The sequence below is a fragment of the Lepus europaeus genome, chromosome 18, assembly GCF_033115175.1.
Source record: "Lepus europaeus isolate LE1 chromosome 18, mLepTim1.pri, whole genome shotgun sequence".
Classification (NCBI taxonomy): domain Eukaryota; kingdom Metazoa; phylum Chordata; class Mammalia; order Lagomorpha; family Leporidae; genus Lepus; species Lepus europaeus.
In genome coordinates this window covers 217,200-234,893 of record NC_084844.1, presented here as the reverse complement: position 1 = coordinate 234,893, position 17,694 = coordinate 217,200, and the positions used below count along the sequence as shown (strand labels likewise).

General features: G+C 60.1%; 2 protein-coding genes across 5 annotated transcripts in view; one reads left to right on the top strand and one right to left on the bottom strand.

The window, feature by feature from the left end:
• TBCD (tubulin folding cofactor D) overlaps positions 1 to 17,010 on the top strand; it is a 176,669-nt gene extending 159,659 nt beyond the window's left edge. Inside the window, exons 26-39 of the mRNA XM_062175522.1 lie at positions 531 to 612; positions 2,629 to 2,747; positions 4,164 to 4,255; positions 4,651 to 4,791; positions 5,854 to 5,937; positions 6,359 to 6,517; positions 6,585 to 6,723; positions 7,377 to 7,498; positions 9,422 to 9,499; positions 10,857 to 10,946; positions 11,321 to 11,408; positions 11,928 to 12,037; positions 13,467 to 13,551; positions 16,787 to 17,010. Of these exons, the coding sequence (XP_062031506.1) occupies positions 531 to 612; positions 2,629 to 2,747; positions 4,164 to 4,255; positions 4,651 to 4,791; positions 5,854 to 5,937; positions 6,359 to 6,517; positions 6,585 to 6,723; positions 7,377 to 7,498; positions 9,422 to 9,499; positions 10,857 to 10,946; positions 11,321 to 11,408; positions 11,928 to 12,037; positions 13,467 to 13,551; positions 16,787 to 16,801 (1,404 nt within the window). The 3' untranslated portion in view covers positions 16,802 to 17,010. The remainder of the gene's footprint in view (positions 1 to 530; positions 613 to 2,628; positions 2,748 to 4,163; positions 4,256 to 4,650; positions 4,792 to 5,853; positions 5,938 to 6,358; positions 6,518 to 6,584; positions 6,724 to 7,376; positions 7,499 to 9,421; positions 9,500 to 10,856; positions 10,947 to 11,320; positions 11,409 to 11,927; positions 12,038 to 13,466; positions 13,552 to 16,786) is intronic.
• Positions 17,011 to 17,094: 84 nt separating this feature from the next.
• The window catches only part of B3GNTL1 (UDP-GlcNAc:betaGal beta-1,3-N-acetylglucosaminyltransferase like 1), a 91,374-nt gene continuing 90,774 nt past the window's right edge, over positions 17,095 to 17,694 (bottom strand). For all 4 annotated transcript variants that reach the window (XM_062175523.1, XM_062175524.1, XM_062175525.1 and 1 more), the window contains one exon: positions 17,095 to 17,435. The gene's annotated coding sequence lies outside the window, so the exon portion shown is untranslated. The remainder of the gene's footprint in view (positions 17,436 to 17,694) is intronic.

The following is a 17,694-nucleotide window of genomic DNA, read 5'->3' as shown; positions in this document are numbered from 1 at the left end:
GCGCACTGAGCTGTCGTGCATGGCGGCCCTTGGGGACTGTCCTGTTGGTGCGTCTCCGTGTAGCACAGCAGTAGCCTGCCCCGCCCCACCTCCCTGCCAAGCCTCTGTGGTCTCTGGGATTGGTTCCTGAGGGGCCTGCGCCGAGTGGCCCCTCCTCCCCAGAGCCCAGCCCCTGTCCACATTTCCTTCTAGGAGCACAGCACGCTCCGTCCCTAAGTTACCTTTGCTTGGAGAGATACCGCCCTTTTTCATTCGTTGTGCCACACAGAGGTACTTGAGAAAATTCACAGACAAATGGGAGCAAAAGGTGACAAGCGTTTCTGCGTGCGTCGTGGAGTTCCTGTGTGTAAGACGTGATCGAGCTCTCCGTTCGGCTCATTCCTGAAGGGGCAGCCAGCCCTGAGGCCTGCGGGAGAGGAATCGGTTCCTCTCTTCTAACGGAACCACCCCTCCCGGACTCGGAGCAGCTGCTGGCGCCGGGGCGGGGGCTTTGCCCGGCGGAGCCTCTGCACTCACTTTCTGTCCTTTAGGAGGCAGCCGTGTTGGCCCTGGCCGCGCTCAGCCGCCAGTACTACATGGAGGAGCCGGGGAAGGCAGATCCTGCGGTTCAGGGTGAGTGGACGGGGCAGGCCCTCCCTGCAGGCTCCAGGAGGGCAGGCGAGGGCCGGGCTTGTGCTGCTCATCTCGCAGTGGTCCTGAGTGGTGACGGGCGTCGGGAAGGGAGACGAAAGGACTCTGGGTGATCTGGGGGTGCTCCTCTCGGGCCTGGGCAGCTTGCGCTTTGTTGTCACACACCTGGGTGTGCCGTCCGCCCCAAGGACCACTGTGTGGCCACTCATCCCAGGCCAGGGTAACCGGGCCACGTCTCGAGTCAGCTGTCACTCAGTTCAGCCGTGTTTTCCTACGGAACACTGTCACTTCGTCTCCCAGTTGCAGCCCCTCCTGCCAGGGGCTGGCCTGCTGGCTCTTTCCTGCTGTGTGTCCCCTTGCATCTCCTCGGGGCTTCTCTTCACTGTGCCCTTCCCGCCTGGCTGCTGTCAGCTCACACTGCCTGCTTTCCCAGGACTCCTGACCCTCGGTCACGCTTCCTCTGGGAGTCTGTGCCAGCAGTGGCTGCTTCGCTCCTCTCCGTCTCCTTTTTGTTTGAGAGACAGAGAGCTCTCATCCCGTGGTTCACTCTCCCAGATGCCAGCAACAGCCAGGGCTAGTACGAGCTGTCCTGTGCACCACCTGGCTCCCGCCTGTCCCTGCCGTGCTGGACAAAGTGGGTGTGAGGATGCCGGCCTCTCGCCCCCTCGCCCCCTCGCCCCCTCACTGCCCAGCAGGGCCGGCCCGGACCAGCTGTGGCTGTGTCGAGCTGGTTTCTGGCACCGTAGGCTCTCGTTCATGAGTATTGTGTCACATCTTTAAAAGTGTGTCATTTTCATCGACTGTGTTAGTCTCCAACATTTCTTCATATTCTGTTGTGAAACATGCCTTGTAATCACATCAAGAGTATATGAAACAGTATTTTAAGTTACAAAGTATAAAAATCATGTGTGCCAGTCAAACTGCTGTGATTTCTATGAAAATTAGCAGCTGGCCTATAGTTTGATCCCTTGACAGGCTTTGTAAACTAGAGATGTTTTACAACAGCCCCATACCATAGGTGACGTTGGCCATTACCAGTTGGATTAGTAAGGTCTTGTTGAGCTTTTTGCGTGAGAACTCCACTTCATGTCAGTGTAAATTGAAAGGGAAAGGAGATGTGAAATTGCTCTGCTCAGTAGAGTCTCAGTGAGTTGTAAAGATAAGGGAGGTTGCTGAGTCACTTAGGTGGGTGCAGCTCGAACTTCCATGGAGTGTGTTTCCACCTAGCGTGAAGGTGGAAGGAAACTGCCCTGTCCAAGGGCCTGCCCTGCTGGATTGAACAGCCGGGACTGGGCTTGGCTCACAGCAGAGAGGACGCACAGAGGTGCTGGCTGCCTGTGTGCCTCTGAGCCCATGTCCCTTTCTTTCTGAACCTTTGGTGCACGCCAGCCCTGCCTCATTGTCACTGTCCCCCTGCTGCTCCCTCACAGCCCTGGGTTTGCTGTTTGTGAGGAAGACTCTGTCTCTGCAGTAGGCATTTTTGTCCTTAGTGGATAACGAAGGAGCACTATGAGTGTGTCCCCTGCTGTCCTAATCCTTTGGAGTTCATTTTCCTAGAATGAAGCCCTGTGGTTAGAGTTGCTTTTGAAAACCTTGAAATCGGGGAAGGCACCTGACCTCCCAGTAGGTCGCTAGCTGGGACTCCTGTGTCCGCCTGCCTGCAGCCTCCCGCTGAGGTGCACGCTGGGGGCAGCCGTGAGGGCTCGGAGGCCTGGTCCCCGACTTTGGCCCAGCCATGGCAGGCATTTGGGGAGTGAACCCGTGGACAGGAGTGTGCACAGCCGTCTCCCTCCCTCCCTCCCTCTCTCTGTCCCTCTTGGATAAAACCACCTTGGAACGCTTCCTTCTTGGTGTGTTTTGACCTGCACCGCTTGGGAACTGTGTCTGCTTTAGAAGCCGGAAGCAGTTGCTGTCTCCCTTGAACGCCGTCTCGCTGGCCTGTGGAGTGTGTTGGCATGCCCGTGACTGATGGTGCTGTGGCTCTCTGCTGCTTTTCAGAGGAGCTGATCGGGCAGTATCTGGCTGAGCTCCGGAGCCCCGAGGAGATGACACGCTGCGGCTTCTCGCTCGCCCTGGGCGCCCTTCCAGACTTCCTTCTGAGAGGCAAGCTGCAGCAGGTGAGGTGCACGTGTGGGCAGAGGGTCAGACCACGAACCATGCACGTGGGGCCTGTGGCTGAGAGGGATCTCTGAAGCCAGCATGTGGCTGTGGGAAGCCAGGGGAGCAGGGCCCAGGGCTGTACCAGCTGTCCTGCTCCCAGGCTGGGTTGTGGGCGTAATGGCTGCCGCGGCAAGGCTGTGGCAAACTCAGGCTGGTCTGCACGGAGGCTCCCAGGACCCCTCCCAAGTCAGCCGTGGCCATGGGTCCCTGCCTGCCCCTCAGAGACAAAGAACCTCTGTGGCTTTACCCGGCACCCCCCCAAGGCAGTGGTGGCCTGAGCTAGGAGCACAGGTGTCCTGGGGGCCGGATCTGCAGGGTGTGCTGGCTAGGGCCCTCACCCAGCCCCCAGATCTCCCCTCTGCTGTCAACTGCAGAGGCACTCGTACCTGCGGCTGCTCGCAGGCCCTCGCCCCGCAGGGGACGCTCGCATCCCCACCACTCCCGAGCCCCTAAGCCTCACTGCCTCCTTCCAGCTGCCATCGCTGCACTGGCTGCCCCTTGTCAGCCTCTCAGTGAGCACAGTCCTCGTGCTGAGCTCCTGGCAGGACCTGCTGGCCTCGTCCCCTGAGCCCGTCTTCCCTCCCCACCGAACCACCACCAAATCCTGTGGGTTTTGTTTTTTTATGATGGATTTATTTATTTGAGAGGCGGAGTTCCAGAGACAGGGGGGAGAAAGAGGAGAGAGAGAAGAGAGAGAAGAAAGGGAGTAGAGAGAGAGGTTGGTCTTCCATCCACTGGTTCATTCTCCAATTGGCTGCAACAGCTGGAGCTATGCCTATCCAAAGCCAGGAGCTTCTTCTAGGTCTCCCATGCTGGTGTAGGGGCCCAAGGACCTGGGCCATGCTCCACTGCTTTCCCAGGCCACAGCAGAGAGCTGGATTGGAAGTGGAGCAGCCAGGACATGAATGGGCACCCATATGGGATGCTGATGCTGCAGGCAGAGGCTTAGCCTACTGTGCCACAGCGCTGGCCCCAGAGTCCTGTTTGTCCCAGCTGCTCCCTGCCAAACCTGACCCGAGGCAGGAACAGGCTGTGGGCATGGTCGTTCCCGCACAAACCCTGGTGCCCTCCCTCGCCCTGAGCCCACGTAGCTGCTGTTGTGTCTGAAACCCTCGATGTGTGGACAGACACAGAGACAGAGCCTGGGAGGAGCACATCTTCATTTGTCTTCTGCCAGGTCCAGGAGTGGACAGAGGGGAACCTTGCCCAGGGCGAGGCTGGGACTTGGCAGTGGATGGGCCGCAGGCTCTGTGAGTCCGTCCCAAGCTGTGGCCGGGCCTGTGGCTGTGAGGGGGGTGCTGCCAGCCAGCTGGGGACTGAGGCCTCGCTGCTCCACAGGTGGTGGCGCCACGGTGGCTTTTCACTGCTTTCAGGTTCTTGCAGGCTTGAGAGCTGTTACCCAGACTTCTCCCGGGGACGTGAGCTTTGCTGAGTCCAGGAGAGACGGCTTGAAGGCGATCTCCAGGTGAGTCTATGAGCCCAGCACCGGACGCTGTCAGGAGCCCAGGCACGGAGCAGTGTATATTTTATGTTCTAGTTCTTCCTCTTTCAGAGTTCTCAATGTTTCTGTGCGGAGGCTCGTTAGCAGTGAGTCCTGCTCACGACAGACATCCGGCCCACAGAGCGTTCCCTTCCCTTGAGTTGGCCTGGGTGACCTCGGTGTGGGGCCGGGCACTGGCACACTGGCCGTGCCCGCCTGCACAGGCAGCTCCACTCCTGCTCCTGAAGTTGGTGTCAGCCCCCTCCTCAGTGTGGAGGCTGGAGGACTGGCCACGCCCTGGGCAAGGGGCTCTGCGGCAGGAAGAGGCTGCCAGGCCACGGGCGTGCGCTGTCACTTACCTCTCACGTTTTCCACGGCAGCGTTTGCCAGACAGTGGGTGTGAGAGCAGAGGGCGCCCCGGACGAAGCTCTGTGCAGAGAGAACGTGTCCCAGGTGTACTGTGCGCTGCTGGGCTGTATGAACGATTACACCACGGACAGCAGGGGCGACATGGGAGCCTGGTAAGGGCGGCACTCGTCTGCCGAGTGTCCCTGCGTGTCGCGTGGTTTTCCACTGTGCCAGTGGCCTCAAGGCGGGACCTGGTCTGCACGCAGAAGCGCCGTCTCAGGCCACTGTGCCACTGTAGGTGCCTGCCGTGGGCTCTGGCGCCTGTGGTGGAGACCGGGCATGGCTGCTATCTGCCATGGTGGATGTGGCACAGCCTCCTGGGGCCCCTGGGTGTGCTCTGCCGGCTGTGTGCAGCCTCACCTCGGGCCGCACGGTGCAGACCTGGGACCCCACTTGTAGCATATGCCCCCCTCCCCAGGTCTCCCCACAGTGCTTTGCAGTGTGGGGACCCCGCCCACCCCAGGGCCCCCGCAGCATGTTGCTGAGCCCCCGCCCAGTGAGCAGCTGCGTGTGCTCTGTGGCTGGTGAGGTCCTCACAGGGGGCCCAGCCTCGCCCTCCGGGGCAGCCCCTGTCCTGCAGCAGTGCGGGTGCTGTTGGCCTGCCCTGTCCAGTCCCTCTGCAGCAGTGGGGGTGGCCCTTTGGTGGCCTTGTCTGAGCCCGCGTGTGCTGTGGACCTGCCAGCCTGGGTGCCCTCCCTCTTCAGGACCTCCTGGCCTCGTAGCACAGACCCAGCGTGGGCGCGGAGCGCTGACTCTGTGAGCAGGAGTGACCAGGGGCTGTGCCCTGGAGGCTCAGGCTGCTGTTGCCTACAGTTAGGCAGTAGGCTTCGCTGTCTTTAACACACACCGCGTTGTAGGGAGGGCGCCATGGCACAGCGGAGGCAGCACCACTGGCCCATGTTGGGGGACTCCTGTTGTAAAGGCTCATGGGAAAATCACCTGTTGTGTGCGGACAGTGTCCCGGGGTGCAGACTCGGCCTCCTCCAGGGGACGCTTCCTGTAGAGGGGGGTGCTCGGACGTCTGGGGCCCTGCGTGTGGCTGGCAGTCTCCCCACATGCAGGGGGGTCTCTGACATTCCTCAGAGATGGGCCCCATGTGGCGTGTGCGTGGGTCCATCTCAGGCGGCTGGAATCCCCTCCCACATGGATCTTCCCTGCGTGTCTTCACCCTACAGGGTCCGTGAGGCCGCCATGACCAGCCTGATGGACCTGACGCTTCTGCTGGCCCAGAGCTGCCCCGAGCTGATTGAAGCCCACGTGTGAGTGTCACGGGGGCACCTTCTCCCCACACTAACCTCTCAGCCCCTGCTGCCCTGCCCTGGACCCCTCTTCAAGACCCTCTGCTCGGCGCCCCAGGCTGCTGGCCTCCCTCCCCCTGCCACTGCTGTGTTGCTGAGGCTGTCGGCTCTGCCGTCAGAGCACCCACTGGGGCGACTCCTGGTCCAGGTCTTCAGTGCCTCCCGCCTCTTCCCTGCCATCTCCCCCTCCTTCCTCTCTGCTCTCACCCCGCCTGGGACCCCACACCCACCCTGTAATGGCTTCTTCATCAGCATGCACTGAGCACACATGGGCTGTGCACCCACCACATGGGGATTCTGGGTTGGGAAAGTGGCCCCCAGCCTCTGTCCCCTGCTGGCCAGGGAGCGGGGTTGTGCTGAGGGTGCCTGGTCTCGCTTACAGCTGTGAGCGGATCATGTGCTGTGTGGCCCAGCAGGCGAGCGAGAAGATTGACAGGTTCCGTGCTCACGCTGCCCGCGTGTTCCTGACGCTCCTGCACTTTGACAGCCCTCCCATCCCCCACGTGCCTCACCGAGGAGACCTGGAAAGGCTGTTTCCCAGGTACTGTGGGGGTGGGCTCCCCACACGCTGGCCCCCAGCGCGGCCTCACGGTGCTGCCCCCCTGCAGGTCTGACATGGCCTCTGTGAACTGGAACGCACCCTCCCAGGCCTTCCCTCTCATCACCCAGCTGCTGGGGCTGCCTGCCTACCGCTACCACGTCCTGCTGGGCCTGGCTGTGTCTGTGGGTGGCCTGACAGCGTCCACGGTGAGGAGGCAAAGGGCCGGGCTGGCACCGGGCACTCTTCTGGGGGTCGGGGCTGGGGAGGTGGAGCGGCCCTGTGAGCTGTTACCACCCTCTCCTGCAGGAACACTGTGCAGAGAGCCAAGTTGTGGCCCCACCTGCACAGGTGTGGCTGATGCTTTGGTGGCCTTCTGTGGCCTTGCTCATGACGTGTTGCTCCAAATCTGGACATGCAGTTTGAAACGTTTCTTTACAGCATTTGAAGTTTTGCTGTTAGAAATGAGTACTGACGTTTTTCTATTATATTTTTAGCAGATCATTGCTGCCGCCTAAGGAGCAGCTCATTTGTCTTATGTTTTTCCTTTGGGAAATTTTATAACATGCATAAAAGCCCAGAGAATGCTCTAGTGGACATCCCGGGGCCAGTGTGTCCCTCATGGTCCCCAGTGGGGTTCCAGACCCACCTCGCGCCAGTGCCTTGGGGTCAGTCCCGTGGGCACTCAGCTTGCTGGCGGTCACGCAGCCCTGACAGGACGGCCGTCAGCAGCCAGCCCCTTCTGCTGTCGTGCTTGGTGTCCGTGCCGGCCGAGGGGCTACAGCCCTTGTCACTGTCACCTCAGCCCTGGGCAGCGGGGGTGGTGGTGCTGCTGCCTCACGGTGTCATCTCCGTGTCACAGGTCAGGCAGTCTACGCACAGCCTCTTGGAGTACATGAAGGGGATCCAGAGTGACCCACAGGCCCTGGGCAGCTTCAGCGAGACCCTCCTGCAGGTCTTTGAGGACCACCTTCTGAATGACAGGTGTGTGGAGGTGTGGGCGGCATGGAAGACTCGCACCCTGTGTCCACGGGCTCCAGGGCCTTAGGGGGAGGGGCGGCACAGTTGCACAGGGGCAGCTAGCCACTGCCAGTTGTTGGGAGTGGGCACTGGCTCCCCTGGGGCCCTCTCCTGGCCAGCGCTGTCCATTTCAAAGATGGTGAACAAGGACCCAGGATATGGGACGTGGTTCTCGTCTGTCAGGGGCTGCCCGTGCTCCTGAGCGCCTGTGGGCGGGACCGTGGCTTCGAGAAACGGGACGGTTTCCTCACTGTTTGGGCTGCAGCATTTTAGCTGTTTCACATGGAGGTGGGGTGCAGACCCCACAGGTTCCAAATCAACTGAGAGTCTCCCCCGGAGCCCTCCAGGGGCCTGGGTCCTTGGTGTCCCCTCAGCACACGGAGCCCAGCCAGCGGCCGTGTCTCTTCCTGTGCACCTCTCTGCTGAGGGAGGAGGGACGTGGTAAGCCACGCATCGTGGGTGACACATGCACCTGTGAACACCAGTGTCCCACAGTGAGGATCGCAGCCACCGTGGCTTTGTTAGCGTCTCCTGGGATTCTGTTTGAGTGGGACCACGTGGCATGTGTCCTGTGTGCTGGCTGTGTTGTCCACTGCGTGTCACTTGCCAAGCTGTGTCCTGGGGATGGACCACGATTCAGCCGTGGACAGGCATTTGGGCGGCTTCCATCTGGGCTGTTAGAAAGCCACAGGAAACGTGCTGGTCCAGCCGGCTCTCCATCGGGGGTCACTGCGCTTGGCGCCTCTGTTCCCACCGCCAGCCGCCCAGCAGGCACCTCACCTGCTGTGTGGACTTCCTGTCAGTTGGTTCCGAGGGGTGGAGTGGCTGGTCATGGGGCAGTGAATGTTTTCTACGTTTTCCCAGCATCCCCGCTGGTGGCGTCATGAGTGCTACTCGTCCCCTGTCCTCACCAGCACTTGGAACGGGGTCTTTCTCATTGTAGCCCCTGCTTTGTGGGTCCCCCAGTGGCTTCAGCTTGCACTCCCCTGGTGACGACGCGGAGCCTCGGGGCGCCGTCTGTGTGCCTCGCCGCTCCGTTTATATGCACCAGACGGACCCTTTGTCAAGCCGCTGATTGGCAGGTGTCTCTCAGGCTGTGGCTTGTCCCCTGTCGTTTCCCTCACCTTGACCAGATCCGTGTGTCCGCGTGTTCTGTGGCCTGTGGTTTCCAGGTCGCGTCTGAGAATCTGCCTGCTCTGAGCTCACAGATCATGGTTTCAGGTTTTACATTTGCTAACTGCTGTTTTCAGTTTTCTTTGTGTGCATGTGTGGTCAGTACTTGTGTTTATGTTTTTTAAAAGATTTATTTATTTGAAAGACAGAGTGACAGAGGAGATAGATTTTCCATCTGCTGGTTCACTCCCTAAATGGCCACGATGGCCAGGATGGGGCCAGGCTCTAGCCAGGAGCCTGGGGCTCCATCTGGGTCTCCCACGTGGGTGACAGGCATCATCTGCTGCCCTCTTGGTGCCTTAGCAGGGAGTTGGATTGGGAGCAGAGCAGCTGGGACTTGAACCGGAGCTCTGATCTGGGATGCCCGCGTCACGGGGCTGAACCCGCTGCACCATAGCCCCTGTGCCCAGAACCGCCTGCTGGGAGGCTTTCCCTGGTCTTTGTGGGAGTCACAGACGTGCAGGTTTATTGTGGACTCCCCCGTGCTCCCACCTTTCTCTGCCCAGCCCCACGCTGTCTTGGGGGTGTCGATTTTGCCGTGGCTTCTGAATCAACCTCAGGCTCATTCTCTTCCCAGTGGCTCAGGGTTCCCCTGACCCTCTGGTGCTTCCTGCTGGCACCCAGGTCGCTGTTGCTCTCTCCAGCCAGTGCTGTCCGTGGCCTCTCCTCCTCCCGGCGCTGTCCGTGGTCTCACGGCTCCTCCTCTCCCCTCAGGGTGTCCGTGCCGCTGCTGAAGATGCTCGACCAGATGCTGGCCAACGGGTGCTTTGAGGTCTTCACCGCAGAGGAGAAGTGAGGCTTTTACTCAACATCTCTTTCCTGGTTACACCTAAGAAGCTCAATTTTGAAGAAAAAATACTTTGTTCCAGAGATCAGAATTCTTGGAGACAATTTTAGTGCACACAGAGTCAGCTTTTATACAGACTGTAGATCTAGCCAGCAGGCATCGAGGGGAAGGAGTGGGGGCCAGGCAGGCTCCTGCCATGGCACCTGTTGTGCAGCTGGGAGAGTCCAGCCAGCAGCTGAGGTGTCTGGGTGGGTGCTGGCAGGTGGGACTAGAGTCACAGAGGGCCTGTGGGTGAACAAGGGTCATGGTGACCCCTGGTGAGAGCTGGGGCCCCCTGCAGGCAGAGCAGGTGGGCACAGCTCTGTCTGCTCCCGTGGGGCCCTCAGCCTCTGTATGCCTGAGGGTGCCTTGTTCCCGTTTCCAGGCTGGAGGGATTTCTGGGCCATCCAGACCACTGGGACGCAGCCCCAGCCCCAGCCTCAGCTGAGAGGCCTGTGTGCATCTGGCCCTTTGCCTGGGCTGCACTGTCCAGGTGACAGCCCAGAGCGTGGGCCTCTGCCTGTGTCAGGGTCAAGGTCTGGTCCTATTGCTGCTGAAGACTTGAAACAGAAAGGCTGAGCCTCCTGGCACCCCCCAGTGGTAGCCAAGGCCCCAGTCTGAGGACAGACCCTGGGCAGGGACAGGTCCGGGTGAGCTGGCAGTGATGTGGCCAGCTAGTGGCAGAGGGGCTGGGGACTGCTGGGTGCACATGGACCAGTGGATGTGCGGGTTGCTCTGGTGAGGAGTGTGGGAGAGAAGAAGTGGGGCCGGCTGCAGGCCAAGTGCCGAGCAGCCCAAGGATGGAGCTGCACTTCCCTGAGGGAAGAAAGTGCGTGGCTCCGGCTTGCACAGGGCCCACAGGGTTGGCGAAGTCTGGGTGAGAGGAGCCAGAGGCTGAGGACCAGTGATGGACATGGTGGTCACTCGGTCCTCAGCGAGCATCACAATGGGTGTGGCAACACCAGATGGGGCCAGACCAGCGGCATGGGGACTCTGAACGACCGTGAGGGTCTGGAAGGGACGTGGCTGTGAGCTCCTCGTCGGGTCTTCCTCCCAAGGGGATGTGGTTTTCCCTGGGAGCTGCTGACACAGCTGACGTGGTAGTAACCAGCCCCAGGTCGCCTGGGGTGTGGTGTAGACGGGGCTGCCTGTGGCTCTGATCCTGTGAGCAGCAGGGTGGGGACGTGGGCGGTGGTTGTCTGCTTGCCAAGCAGTTACCGCTCCTGTCACCTCGGTGTCACTGGAGCTGGCCTCTAGTCACTTGGTGGCAGCAGCTGCCCTAGAAGCCACAGGCACAGCCCTGAGCGCCTGCTCTCCTTCCAGCCACCCCTTCTGTGTGCGGCTGCTCGCGCTCTGTAAGAAAGAGACCAGCAAGTCCAGAGACGTCCAGAAGCTCCACTCAGTCACGGCTGTGTGAGTCGAGCCTGTCCCAGGCGGCGAGGGGAGGGGCTCGGTGGCTCCAGTAGTTACGGTTAGTCCTAAGGCCGCCTAAATGGTGTGTTCTGGGGTCTGTTTTTAATAATCGTAGTGCAAGTGGGGCTGCCAGCCATGCCGGGCTGTGATGGTGACCCAGCCGTTCCTGCTGGCACACAGGCACCAGGCTGGCTGCTGTGCCGGGGTGGGGGTGTGGGGTGTCACGAAGGCCCTAGAGAAGTCCTGAAGTGAGGCGGTTTCCACAGGCACAGAACCAGCTCCCTGGCCTGCCATGCCTGCACACAAGCAGTGTGCCCACGCACACACGGTGCAGACCAGCAGGCGCTCACGGGCTGCTCTCTGGCTGTGTGCAGGTTCTGTGGGATGGTGCAGTTCCGTGGTGACGTGAGGAAGAAGGTGTTCCTGCAGCTGCTGCTCCTGCTGTGCCACCCGTTCCCTGTGGTGAGTGCGCGGCTGGGTGGCGTCCACCTGTGGCCCAGGATGCTCTGTGAGTGCAGGCCACGGAAGCAGAGGCAGCAGGTTCTCTGGGTTCTGCTGGCTCCAGTCCAGGGGCTCCTGCACCCAGAACCCCGCCCCAGGGTTAGGTCCCCCGGGATTTCTTTCCAAGATCCACAGGTGGCATTTTCCTACAAGGTAAAAATCTTTTGCACGAGGTAGTGTTTCTTAGAGAGGTGGCTGGAGTGCCAGCCTCGGCACCCTCCGGGGCTGTCAGCAACACCACCTCTCGGGTCCTAACCTGCTGGCTGAGGGACTCGGGGAGGCCTGGGGATTCTGAGACCCCCACCCATGAGATGTTACCAGCATGGCACAGGCAGAAAAGCAAGTCGGTGGGGTGGTTTTCCTCTGGGCGGGGGAGTGGAGTGAGGGAGTGGCCTGGCCAGCTGTCGCAGACATGGTGGGCAGTGGGGGCACCCCTACTCCCGTTACCTCTGCTATGTCCTCGTGTGCTTCTCCCCCCAGATCCGCAAGACCACAGCGAGCCAGGTGTACGAAACGGTGCTCACCTACAGCGACGTGGTAGATGTGGACGTCCTGGAAGAGGTCATGGCGGTGCTCAGCGACACGGCGTGGTGAGTGGGGGCCCCTCCCTTCTTTCCCGGAGTGCACCAGGCTCTCCTGAGACCTCTGACGGAAGAGGCGGAGTCCCAGCTGTGGGTGCCCGGGCTCCTGGGCTGTCCACAGCCAGACTGCTGGCTCCCACAGACGTTTCTCTGTGGAGGGCTGGCGGTTCTTCCCCTTGGCGGCAGGCTCCTTGGCTCTGTGTGCTGCTGTTCCATTAGAACATGGTGGGGTGAGTGACCCCGACTCCCCTGGGGAGGGCCCTGGGTCTTCACTGAGTTACTGAGGCCACGTGCGGCTTCAGAGACAAAAAGGAGCGGGGAGTCCTCCCACCGCCAGTCAGCAGTGGGGAGGAGTGGGTGGGTGGAGGAGCAGAAGAGCTGCAGGCTGGGGGTCCAGTGTGCTGGGCCGAGAGGTCTTGGAAGCAGTTCTGGTGATCACCGTGACGGCAGCAGTAAGCACTCTGGTGATGCGGGCTGTGCGCCAGGTGCCAGTGCACGCTCTCACATACATGTGCACACAAGAGATGCTCACATACACATTTACCTGCATCCATGCGCTCACATATACACGCAGCCACACTGGACATCACTGTATGCTCCTGGGCACACAGGCACACACTGTCACCTGCTCACCTGGGCACTCACGTACACTCACACACTCTTACAGGGGAGGGGTCTCGACACTCCCATCTTAGACAAAAATGGGAGCAGAGAGGTCAGGTGGTACCCAGATGACACAGGCATTTGGACACCAAGGGTCGGGGTCTCTGTGCCGGCCCCAGACACCAGCACCAGGTCTGTCAGGGTCCACACACCCTGCTCAGCAGGTGAGGGTGCACGGGGTGGCCTGCTCGTTTCCCTGAGGGCGGGGCCATCACTGCCACGGTCACTCCCATTTCTGCCTCCCTGGAAGAACACCTGGTATTGCAGCCAAGGTGTGCAAAGCCTGGTGACTGACTGGGCCCTGAGGCCGTTCTCGGCCAGATCCTGAGAGTCTGCTTCAACGGGCAGGGGGAGCGAGGGCCGCGCTGTCAGTACCACACGTGCCAGTGCTGGGGGTTTCTGGAAAACTTCAAATAATGTAGCTTTTCCTGTTACATAAAAGAAACACACCCAGGACTTCTCCATGGCATTGCTAAGCTTAGCTTTCATTTTCAATGAAAATAATACATAGCTGAATTCCAATAAAACTTATTTAAATAAAAGAAAAAAGCCATAATGAAGTCTGTGCCTCCCTGGCCCTTCCTCCCCCCACACTGTGCCCTGGGTCTGGCCGCGGCCCCTCTCCCAGCAGTGGCGGGGGAGGGCAGCCACCTCCGAAGGTGTCTCTTCTGGGATCCAGGGTGACAGGGCCTCTGCCCAGCAGGCAGAGGGTCCCTGGGAGTTGGTGCTAAGTGCAGGTTTGGTGCTGGGGCCTCACGGCTCTCTTCCTCCTCAGGGAGGCAGAGCTCCCAGTCGTGAGAGGACAGCGGAATCGCCTGTGTGACCTCCTCAGCGTGCCCAGACCACAGCTGGTCTCCAAGGTAAACCCGAGTAACCCACGCTGCCCACTCGTGAGACCCCTGGGGAATCCGGTCCTCCTGGGTGGGCGGGTGGGCTGTGTGAGCAACACAGCTGCTTGCCCCTGGCCTGCGAGGCTCCAACTCCAGGGCCACCGTGCTCCCTGTCCTCGCCTGTCTGCTCCCGGGAGTGGCAGAGCTGAGGGCGCGTGGCTCTTCCTTCCGCAGCCAAGAGAACAAGCAAGTGGGGGTCTGGGGGTCTTGCAGGCACTGGGAACTCGGAGCACACTTGGCCCGGGCCAGCTGTTGGGTGCTGAGGGTGCTGCTCCGAGCACACCCAGGCCTCCGCACTTGTCACACACGTGCCTGTCAGCACGCCTCTCGACTTGCAGTGCCACTGGGCACCAGCCAACGCGAGATGCTCCTCCCACTGTGTCATGTGCCTCGAGCCGCACGGCCCCTCATCCTGCCTCTCGAGACTCCCCCAGCCCCGCTCTGATCTTTCCTGTGCCGCCTCCACTGTCGCCTCCCTGACAGCAGTGTGTCCATCGCAGCCGCCTCACTCTCCGCCTTCCATGTCCCAAGGCCTTGGTGTCTGCAGCTGTGGCTCCTGAGGTTCCGTGTAGTCCACACACACTCTTCCCCTCGGCTGTCCGTGCTGTCAGCCCTTGTGTGCTAGGTGCCCGTCGGCGTCGTCTGCTCCAGGCACCCTTCTCCCTCGGTCTGACACATTCCAACCTGCCAGACCCTTCTTTATTTAGTCTCGTCTCCTGCTTGAGAAACCTTTGCCTACTCTGAGGTCACTCCACCTCCTGGTTTTCCCGAAAGCTTTTTCTAACACAGAAACTGACAGTCCACCCAGGCTGATGGTTGTTGCCCGGGGGTGAGGGGGGTTGTGTCCAGCTGAGCCGACTGCACTCTTGGTACCAAGTGACAAGTCAGGTGACAGCACATGAGAGAGAGGCTGTCTTCCCTGTCCTGGCCCATGGATCTCTGCCCCTCCGTATCCCAGGCGTGGGCTCGTCCTGGGTCATGAGTGTCAGTTCCCCCAGTGTTCCTTCTTCAAGTACCTGATTCTTCTTGGCTCTTTTATTTCCATAAAGCTTTCAGCACCAACTTGGCGTGCAGCGTGGAGCTGGCTGGAGCGGGGCTGAGGTCACATGCAGCCCGAATGTTGACTCGGGCAGCACTGGCAGCTGTGACGCTGGTCCTCCGGGAGTGTAGGGGGTCTACTCACCGAGGAGACACGCCGCATGTGCATCTTTAAAAAGAAGTGGGGGAGGGGGCAACCCAGGAAGAGTGGAGGGCTGGTTCACTCCCCATGCGGCTGTAACGGCCAAAGCCAGGAATTCCACCGTCCTCTCCCGCGTGGGTGGCAGCAGGGCAGCCAGGACTTGGACTGGCACTCTGTGTGGGATGCCGGCGTCACAGTCACAGGCGGTGGTTTCACCAACAGCCGCTACACCTATTTTTGTCACTGTCCCTGGGTTCTGCATAGTCTGGGAAGTGTCTCTGGACCCCTCGTGCTGACCTGGCTCCCTGGCTTTTCATCAGTAGCATTTCACGTGGACTCTGAGCACTTGCGTCTTCTTACCCGTTGGCTCCTGCATGGCCCACTTTATCCATTAGAGCCCACGGATGATTAATCACAGTTGTGTTAAATTCCTGGTCTGGTAATTCCGACGTCTGCCGTGGCTGAATCTGATCCTGGTGTTGCTTTCTCCTGGCGCTGTGCTTACTCACGTTTCTCGTGTCTGTCGGGCCGTGTGCTGGGTGCAGTCACAGGACCTTGACACCTTGAATGAGGACACAGCATCCTGGCTGCCAGCTGCTGCCGAACGTTTGCTGGAGTGAGGGTTCCAGAGCTCCGGCTCCTCCAGGACCTCTGTCCATGCCGTCCTCCTCAGAGGGCCTCGGTCGCACACTCTCATTCAAGCATCTCTCCTGGGGCTCTGCTGGTGTGCGGGCAGGATGTGGGTGAACCCCCAGTCTCTGCCCTCACATGTGCGGTTGTGGGGGCAGCTCACTGTGTGTGCAGTGTGTATGCACAGCTGTGTAAGTTCCCTGGAGAGGAGGCCCCTGGGTGTAGAAGCTCCCACTAGCCCCTCCAGAGCCTGGGCTGCTTATGGAGGCAAAGTAAGGTGTAGAGGAAATTTGCCAAATTTGACTGCTTCAGTGCCTACAGGTTATGGCCCAGCAGCCTCTGCTCTGGGAAGCTGTGGTTTCAGGGTGGTGGCTGTGGTTAGAGTTCGTGTGTCTCGGCTCTGTTGTACAGTGGGGTGATGCCTCCAGTTCTTGGCCCACTGCAGCTGACCCCACTGCCGCCGCTGCCACCACCGAGGACCCCACCAAACCGTCTGGCTGTGCTCACCTTACTCCATCTTGACCCTGTGGCCCTCCGTTTCTCCCTTTAGTCTCGTCAGTGTTCATGAAACTCTTGAAACTGTGTACCCAGAGCTTGTAGTCTAGGCTGTGACATGTCCTGCTGGTGGACAGGCTCCGTCTGTAACAGGGCTGCCTGGGTCTGTGATACCTGTTCCATGCCTTCACCGCTTTCAGCTTCACGTTCGTACATCTTCATCCGCAGTCCGTGGTCAGGTCACTCCTCTGCTCCAGTTGAGCAACCTGCGTTAGCTGCGATGTTTTATCCATCTACGTGACCACTGATGTGGGCTCACACCTAGCACCGTTGCTTGTCCTCGCTTGGATTTTTTCATTCCTCCCTGCTCTTCTGTTGGTGATGATTTGGTAAGAGGATCCCAGCATCAGTTGTGGCTCTGCCGCCCCCCTCAGGCTCTCCATGGACACTGGGGTCTCCCAGCTGCCGGGGAGGGGGCTCCCGTGAGCAAGGTGGATCTTCTAGGCCCAGCTTTGCCTGGTCCTCTCAGCCCCTTCATTTCTTGGTTGTTCCTGCCCTCTACTTTCTGTGTGTTCTCTGCTGGGCACTGATTTAGTCGTCATTTGACATTTTTGTCCGTCTCCATTCCCAGTGCTGTACCCAGGCCCTCACGCCATGGTAACAGCAGGCCGTGCGTTATTCACGGTCTCCTGAGGCATAGAGGCCAAACTCAACATCAAACTTGCAAGTTCAGTGTGCTTTTTGCATTTTTATTAGGGAAAACTTCAAGTGTTCATCAAGGTTACAGGGGGCAATTAGTGAGCCTCCCCACAAGGCACTGCCCTCCAGTTGTTGGGGACCTGGCAGAGGAGCACGCGGAGATGGTGCTGGCCAGCCTGACCCTGTCCTGTCTGTCTGCAGCCTGGGGCCTGCTGACACTGGTCCGGGAGCCGAGCCCTCCAGCTGCCTGGTGGAGGATTTCCTGTCCCCAGTGGAGGAGTGCACGCTGGCAGTCAACACGAAGCCCTGCAGTGACCGTGCCTCGAGGTTCCCAGCAGAGGGCGCTGTGCTTCGAGGATCTGGGTGTTGATGCTTCTGCTTTACTTACACACAAACACGCTTCCTATAAAATCATGTACCAAGCAGTTGGTGCCTTTGTCTGTCTCTGAGACCGATGCATGCAAGAGCAGCAGAGCTGACCCCCGGGGAGACGAGGCTGTGGGTGGGCCCCAGTCACGTTTCTACGCCGAGATGGACATCATGATACAAAGGCCAGAGGAGCCGCTAAGCCCCAGCTGCAGGAGTGGTGGGAGGCCTCCCTCCCACCTCCACATACGGGCCTGTTGCACAAGCCCACGGCGCTGCGTGTGTGCAGCCAGCAGCTCTGCCACACCTGCAGGGGACTGTCAGTGTGTGTCTCAGGGTGATGTGGGATGCAGACGACTGGCCTGTTCTTGAAGCAGGCATACCTTATAGATGATGTCGTGTGCCCGCTGCACAGCAGACACTGAGGGTTCTTGGCAAACACGGCCTCTGCTTTTGTCCCTGTGGGTGCTCGCACTGGTCCATCCTAGAGCGAGGTGGGGAGATGATATGGGTAAAACGTGAACCCGTTAGCAACTCCACCCCTGTCCATCCAGGGTCCCATCATGCTCACAGGACCTTGGGTGCCCCCAACACCACCTGGTGGGCAGCGACCCCCTCTTGAGCTGCTACTGTTGCTGAATGAGAGCCACACACTGGAGACTCAGAGGAAGCTCCTGACTCAGCCACAGCCTTTGTGGCCATTTGGGGAGTGAACCAGTGGATGGAAGACCTCTCTCATTCAA